An 8488-nucleotide genomic window follows, 5' to 3' on the forward strand; every position below is an offset into this window, starting at 1 on the left:
CATCACCACCATTTTGTCATCTAAGCGTTGCAAAATGGACTGTACCGCTATTTAGTCGTGGAAGCCAATTCTGCTACTTTTTCGGATTACTTACCACTAATCATCGTGACGGAGTTGGCAGAATTTTTCTTTCGTCTGGAAGCTTCCTTGTCGCTGGCACTATCGCCAACAAGAATGACACTGTTCTCTTCAAGCTCTTCCTCATCCCCTTCATCTTCGTCACTTGCTTCCACTTCTCCGTCGATGCCATCGATGACAGCACGAGCCGTCGTTGTTACTGACTTTTCATCTAAAATGAGAGGAATTGCCTGAGTATTTGGGCAGCCTCACCTTCGCTTTTTATTACCTTCATCATTGATCCATTCATTACGTTCTCTCTGGCCAGACGATAAGGCCAGAGCGTGGTAACTTAAATTCAGTTTGTATTGTGTAATGGCTAAGAGTTCAACTAGAATCAGCGATGTATTTACCTTGAAGGCAAACCTTCTTGCGTTGAAGTTTTATTTGTTGACTAGCTTCCTTGACATCGTCTTTGTCACCTAGTTTGGCTTCGTTCGCTCGACTGATGTCCACAAGGATGGTGACGCGAACTTCGGCATTACTTCGACCGGTGCAATGCAAACGCACTACAAAGGACTCGGCGTGATCTGGAACTACACCTTATTGATTCACGAAAGAATTGGCAACCGTATTAAGTTGTAGTTGTGTTGTGAAGATTTCAAATATTTAATATTCCTTATGAACGAAAAGGCACTGCAACCGTAGAGTAACTCTTCCGCCAGGTATACATGTTCCTTTAATGATGCTTTTGATTAAACAGTTCTACTTCGATCTAGAGTAACACACATCGTTGTATATTGATACAAGTAACAAATCGAAGTTTAAACATTAATTGGAATAATTACCCTATTAACCCATTTCGGGAAGTTGTTTATTCTGCTCAAAGCCAAAGAATGCATACATTATTATATTTAAATCAACAACTTAGTCTCTAGTTAAAAAATAATGCTTCCAGTTCTTCGTTATCTTTCGCTAATACTGTGCAAGAGGGAAATGTACAGCTTGCCGTAGGGTTACATTCAATCATTTGCCCTTGGTCCATGTACCTACAGTGAGCACACGGGGTTCTAATCTCAAAGTATGAAGTGCTCGAATGTGTGTTTAAAAGAGAATTTGTTATCGTCGCGGGCTTATCTTTAGTATCAGTTCCTTCAGCAATAGCGTTTGGTCCAATCTGTTTGCCTATGTCTTCACAAACTATCAGTGGGACACGAACATTATTGATTTAGTTGAATTTGTTCTGTATCAAAAATGTATCGTTTATAAGCTAACTAAAAATAAAACCAAACGTCCTCTACTAGGCTTGCAGCTTGCAACGAATGCTTAAAGCGGTATGCTATAATATTGCGGTATTTCTTCGAAGTTTTAGCAAACAATGTGATATTTAATTACAGAAAAATTCAATCTAATAAATGTTATGGCTTGTTGGTATGCGCAGACGATTTCCGATATTTTGTAGCCATGAGGTGACAGATTGATTTAAAAGTGTCGTAGAAACCTATCGTTTTCACTAAAATCTGATTGAGGAGTGTTAACTAAAAGAGTATGGCCATTTTATTAATCATCTGCGAACCTTTACTCGGAATATTCAAGGTTGGCTGAAACATGGCGTGTGGATTATCCAACTGGATTTCAATTTTATAGTTTAATGTCTGATGTTGTGGTCGAAGGTTTTTCCAACTAAACTCCAATTCGGACATATTTCCTGGGACAGGAACAGGAAATCGCAAAGCATACTCGTTTGTGACGCCGTCTCGAACATAGAACAGGTTTACATCGATACCTGGAATAAATACAAAAAGTAGAACTTCATTTACAAAGCTTGCATCTTTATCTCGAGTTGATAAAGGGGGCTCGCACATGAATCACATTCGTTAATCTACGAAACAAAAACTTATTTAAATTGAAAAACCCCTCTCATACGACTTTGAATTATACATTGCATTTACGATAATCATCGAGATCTAGTTTTATCAATCCCACTCTCGGGACGGATTCTGAACGTAACTACAGAGTAACATCGTGTTTAGAGATCCGTAAGCGTATTGAGTGATAGAGATAGTAGTCGTCGATATCAACAAAAAAGGCTGATCTATAAAAAAATTATGAATGTAGACTCAAAGCATGCTATATACATGAATACGTTCGCGGACAAAGAGCTTCAATAACATGAGGGTGTACTGTTCAGCCACAATATTAGGCTGATGTGCAATTTGGTCTGACAGGAGAGGAACTGCAGATATCCAGCGCAAGATGAATGTCGTCGCAGAAATCCGGAACAAGTAGAAAAGCTGTCGTCCGCTACGTGTTTATAGTGAAGCAATCGAACAAGCCACAGCAAAAGAGACAGCAGTGAGCAGAATAATTGATTGACAGCAGCGGTAACAGCAGCATATGGACCACAAGTAACAGGCAGACAGACACAAGCACACAGAGGACCAGAAAAAGGGGTCCGCGATCGGACAGAGGAAGACGAACGACAGTCGAGTCGATGGAAAGGGAAACCAATCGGATGCGCTGAGAAAGCTGGTTTGTCTGAGCAAAAATATGGAAGAGTCAATGTTTGATGCGACCAAATGAGGAGTGCGCTCCCTTAGTGGAGTCGTTAGCGAACGAGGAGTTGCACGAAAAGATGGCTGGATCCAAGTAGCTTTCCACCTTATGAATATTTCTGAGTAGGAAAGCGTCGTCATTTGGCTGCCTTGAATTGTACTGAAAAACACTTCGATATTATTTGATATCTTTTGCTGTGAGTTTTGTTTTGTTGAGCTTTACAACATGCCTTACTCTGTCCTATATGTCCACGTAAGAAAAACTTTTGCGCAATGGTTTCTTTTTAAAAAATAATATCCATTTCTTGTGCTCGTGATCGCTAATGATAAAGAAATAGGTCTCTCTCCTAGAAAATTCTTAAAGTAAACTGCGATTTAAGAACTTAAGTTTTCAGGGTGTGCACAATACATTGTTTGTTCTTCAAACTGCCACCTTATTTGCCAACGCGCACATTCAGTTAAGTGGCTTACCAGTCGCTCAACGTGAGTTGTAGTTGTTCATCATTCATTATATAGCTTATGATGTGACTGCTTTCCTTATGTAAATCTGCTCAGTCGTTCGGATGGTTCTTTCTGACTTTTTTAGGGAGCAGCATTCTCCCACCAACTTAGCTTTCCGTCTTCAGGAGAAGGGATGAGCTCTATCGCTGGCTGATCATCAGCCGTAGCCTCGAGCTTCTTCCACTTCGTCATTACGATGGCTACTGCTCCCATTAAAAACTGCAATATACACACAACAGGTACACATACACAAATCTACGCTCTGTTTAGGCCGACTTCAGCCATCTATTACCTTCTGTACCATATCGCCCATCAGTGGCATACGATCTCTCACCCCTTCCACACAGGTCCCGTTTGAAAAAAAAACTCCTTTTCCTCCTTCAATTCGTGGATCAGTTAGCTTCGTCTTCTTTCGTCTCGGCAGGTTCAGTTTAACCTACTATTTTTGGATTTCGTATGTGCCTTTGACCTGCGGAAGTCACCAAGTGATATCGTTTCATACGAGAGCAGGCAAATGTGAGTGCGATCGAACTAATCTAAATGTAACAACAAACGATAAATGTATTGCTCCGCTTCCGTGTCACCTTGATCAGATTTGATACTGGCTATTTGCAGTTGTAGCGATCTTGTGCTAAGTGTAGTTATACTGTTTAAAAAATATTCTATCTAAATTTCGAATCAACCCTTCTATCTAGGATCCATCGGCTGCTAGTCATAGGTCACTTTTGTTAGATACGACTCCATGATTTGGACATAGTACTTGTCAAAATACGTAAACAAAATCTTTGATTTCTCTATAATACAAATACTTTTGATAATTACCGGGTAGCTGCTTCATGCTATTTTTCAGCAATAAAGTATAAGAATTTTCATTGTGACATGTTTAAATTAAGAAAAAAAAAAAACTTTTACAACACGTAAAGGAAAAAACATCCGAGTATAGTGGCAACGTCCATACGAAATGTCTAGATAAATACGAACAATAGCAGCATATCTTTCGTTTTTAGCGACGTTGTTGGGACGATGTCTTCCTATATCAACGTCTATGTGCCAGCCGCACTTTTGCTCCGTGCTCTTTGTCCATATATGTATTCGTTTCGTCAGACGGGACATTATTGACGACTGATAAGTAACACACCTTTGCTTATCCATCGGCTTTCCCTTACTTTCCTTTTTGCATTACGTCCCCGTTCGCCTTACATTCCTACGCTGGTTGTAGCCTTTTAGCTAGTTGTAACTTTGTGCCCGTCTCCCGTCTTCAGCTACTTTATCTGTCCTTTGTTGCTTCGGTATGATGATCCTCATACGACAATCTGCTCATGTATTATTATTGTTGTCACTGATGGCGCTAGTCGTCGAACGATCGGCTGAAGAGACACAAGGGGCTTGTAAGAAAAGAGGGGCGCTTCGTTCATCTGCCAGATCCGTCGTGTGTTCCGCCCGCTGCCACAGCAGACTTCGGAGCACGCCACTCACGTTCGGTGAACGGCGTCAATCGCATGCAGTACTCCGACTGCCTTCGGCACAAACACGACCACTAGCAGGCCATGTCATATATAAGACATGGTTACATGAGCTCAATAGTGAGCCGGTATGTATATACGTACATAAGCAGACATAAAGGATAAAAGAGTAAAGAAAAAATTTACACGCATATATTTGCCCGGACAGACCATCGACGTGTAAAAAAGAAAAGCAACACTGGTATTTATAGATTTTCCTAGCCATTTTCTATTCGCGTGTGCTTGACTGCCTGCGTGCAAATACACAGACGCAAGCTCGGGCTCGATGTTACTTCGTGTAATTGACTTATGTAAAGAGCTCTTTGCAGAAAATTTGCAACAAATTGATGGTTTCAAGCCTTACGTCCGGTAGTAAACAGAAATTACTTTGAATTTGACGTACTTTACAGTCGGTCCGAACTTTAAGTCTTCATGTAATAATGGAAGTAATTACTCGATACAGCTTATTCTAAGCCATCTAAGTATTATCTTAGTTCTGTCCCCTTGATTGACTAACGTGTTTTCCAACTAAATATAAAGATTAGTAGTACTCTAGGTTTGAATCCGGGCGTCTTGTAATGGGGGACCAGCCATCTAATGTAACGCCTAACGGCCTACGCGCTAGATCCAAAACGTTTTTGATTATTCTAACTCTTTTCCTGTAAATCGAGCCATGCATCTAGGTAAAAGCTGCAGCAACACGTGCACGAGAGCTAGTAACCTTGTTTGTCTGGCACAGGAAACATTTCGCTGTGAACGCGATAGTCCTAAGTGTTACAAACAATTGCGAAGGCTTTGCCGACCATCCGTCTTACTCCGTAGTTCGTCCGGAGGCACTACGGAAGTGTTTTTTTTTCCACTATTTAATCGTTTCACTGTTTCTAACTTCAAGTCTAAGACTTCTAAGTTGGTTTTTCGCTGGAAGTTATGTGTTTAACCTATACGTAAATGGGCAGCATCTCTAGCATATCATACTGTAGGAAAGACATTTACTGTACCTCTTAGAGTGCACCTGAATGAAAACATCAGTAAGAAAATCTTTAAATTTTATATCTTCATTAATCTTACGTCCATTTTATTTCATAGTCAGGCCAGAATTGGACCGGAAACTTCCCAATCTATGGTCCAAAAAAAGGTGTATGTAATTTATCACAAATGACATCTTCTGTCAAAAAACAATACTTGCTCTTTCTGTAATGCTTCCACTACTATCAGTAGTGAAGAGCCCGTCCAAACTATTTAGATAAAGTAAGTTAATTGAAGTTATTTTTAAGATAATTTTCAAGCTCTGGTCCAACTTCTTATTTTTTGTCTACTCAGACCCTTATTGGGGAAACACATTTACAATTCTATGCCCACATATTGATGTCATACCGCTATCTCTAAGTGGCCGAATTCACGTTCTGCCACTGAAAAAGCAAATAATAATTTACTCTCTGCTCGTTGGGCCATTAAGTTCGTATCCATTAGGTTGGAGTGCGACGGCGTCTGTTCGCCCGTCCGCCCCAGTGACATCGGTGTCGTTGAAGTGGTGGACGTTGTTGCAAAGCGCCTGACGACTGGAAACTGAAACATGAGTGGCTTCGACAACAGAGTAGAATGGCCCCGCCCTACCAATGGAAACCGACAGTCTTCTCTGCATCTCCTTCCTTGTTTCGTTCAAGTTACGAAGGATTGCGGAGAGGAACACTGTATCTGGCGGCTGGCGAATTGACAACAAGACGAGCTCTTTGTCCAAAAGCTGCTCGTGAAATGCTTGTGCTCAAAGAATGGGTGGCCACTGACGCGTGTTACATTAGCGTATCGTTCATCTAGTTGTTTCAATTGCTTTCGAGGATAAGAGGACTCCTGACCGCTGTCTGCCCATGAAACCCACTGTTAGTTCATTGAAACAGTTTCATAGTTAGAGAAAACAGGAACTGTTGTTGAATGGATTAAGCATACTTGGCTAGAGGGCGCTTGTACTAGCAACGACATACGTAATCGCAATGTGACGGTTTCTCCATCAGGTTACTTGTCGCGACGATGATAGGAAACTATCTTGTGAATAATTTCTTTCATGTATTGTTTTTTTTTTCCCTCACAGCTTAATGAGTAAATCTTGTTTACGAGCACCAGTCCTTGCTCCCCTCGTATTGGTCGGTCTTCTCTAATTATAGTACTCATTAAATCTCGCTCCCACGAGTTGCTACTTAAATTTAATACTGCATTTTGATAACAGTCGACCATAGAATTTGAACCATCTGTTTGGATTAGAATATTTTTCACGCAAACAAAAATTGTAGACGGCTGTTGTCTGAGTCTTGCCGCAAACATGATCATTGACTTGCTTGTAATAAGGCAATATTGGGCCGAAGCGTTATCTGTTTCTCATTTACCACGAGCAGGAATGTCACTATAAACATCGCTAAACATTACTTAGTACGTCAGCGTTCGTGGACCTTCAGTAATTGAGAAAAACGTCTACTTTATGAATTCATTGATCTTTTTATTATTGTGGGCTCTTTATTTCTTAACATCGAGCACATCTACTTTCTTTTTGTATAGTAATGGAATACAGCAGAGCATTCTGTGTCGTTTCTTACGTTACTCACTTCTGGCAACTTTCACCTAAGTACTACAAATCGTCAAGATAAAAATATACAGAGTTTACTTTATTTATACGTATAAAAGCTTATGTTGTAAATGAAGTGAGCTATCTATTCAATCATAATACATGCACAGGATCATTGTCGTATACTTATTCTTTACACAATTAAGTACATGTGCTTCGTACATTGCTGCTAACTGCAGTTAACTAAGGAATTTGACGGATTGCCTTTTCCACATCAACTTACCAAGCAGTCTTTTCGACTCCTCTTTTTCAAGGAACAAGTCAAAGGAGAAAGGTCTCTCGTTCCTGCTTTGTGACGATCGATGTAAACCGTGTATGATTTGGGTCTTTTTCGACCCATTTGGTGGTGGTTTTAATTCGAGTACGATAGGATTTTCGCTAGTTTTTGTTGGGTGCTTTTTGCTAACAGCCGTAATGGCATTTGAGTAGCACAGTTCGAACAGTAGCAAGTTGACCCATAGCATTTTTGCCAACGATTGAAGCCTCCACCTCACCATGGTGCAAGATCGTCGGTGTTCACTTAACAATGAGCTCAAATAGCTTCAGATGGGCGCCGTCTATCCACATCTTCGCTTCGCCATGAATTTTGCATAGTGCATTTGCCAATGAAGGCCGAGTCCACTTGAGGTGGCATGACGGCAGAGCTATCCGATCGCAATGATCCTCACCTAATCCATTGTAGCACTCGGTAGGTTTTCATATTCACCATAATCCACCAAGGGTTGCAATATAATAATTATGTTTAAGCCACGAGTCTCACGTAAAGATAGGTTTCCACAGTAACAAAGGTTTGCTCAAGTAAGCATAATTACACAAGCTTACTTTTTTCAAGTAGGAATAACTTTAACAATTGAGCGGTAACGGTCTTACACCACCAGACAGATCTTCCCCAGTACGCAGGGGTCTTACGACGGCTTAAGCAAAAGAGAAGCAGCTTCAACGATAGTCCGGTGTACACTGACAAACCTCACAAGTCCACTATACCTTCCCTCAAGATTTAGCGGCACTCTCTCAAAAGAATTCCCTTTCCCATTCCGAGGAGAAGAGTCGCGGGGGTACTCTAAGTCAACTGAGTCACACTCAGTACGCGTCTTCCCTCTTTAGTTACTCTCGAGATGTGAAGGCAAAAGGTAGAAGGTAGACCTTAACGCACTTCCTAGTTTCAACTTATCGATGAACATTCGTATGATTTATTCGGGTTAATTGTATGCAAGTAGTTCAAATAAATACAGGACAAATTAGAATACTAATGTTTATAG

The 8488-nt window shown here is 40.7% G+C and overlaps 1 protein-coding gene across 3 annotated transcripts in view; it reads right to left on the reverse strand.

Moving 5' to 3' along the window:
• The window catches only part of LOC111265589 (inactive tyrosine-protein kinase RYK), a 29311-nt gene extending 21137 nt beyond the window's left edge, over positions 1-8174 (reverse strand). For all 3 annotated transcript variants that reach the window (XM_022842400.2, XM_022842399.2, XM_022842396.2), the window contains exons 1-4: positions 7453-8174; positions 1634-1843; positions 471-659; positions 95-289 (exon numbers count right to left, since the gene is read on the reverse strand). In XM_022842400.2, the coding sequence (XP_022698135.1) occupies positions 95-289; positions 471-659; positions 1634-1843; positions 7453-7726 (868 nt within the window). In that variant the 5' untranslated portion in view covers positions 7727-8174. The remainder of the gene's footprint in view (positions 1-94; positions 290-470; positions 660-1633; positions 1844-7452) is intronic.
• Between the last annotated feature and the right edge of the window lie 314 nt (positions 8175-8488).

This window comes from Varroa jacobsoni, unplaced genomic scaffold (assembly GCF_002532875.2).
Source record: "Varroa jacobsoni isolate VJ856 unplaced genomic scaffold, vjacob_1.0 scaffold_990, whole genome shotgun sequence".
NCBI classification, from domain to species: domain Eukaryota; kingdom Metazoa; phylum Arthropoda; class Arachnida; order Mesostigmata; family Varroidae; genus Varroa; species Varroa jacobsoni.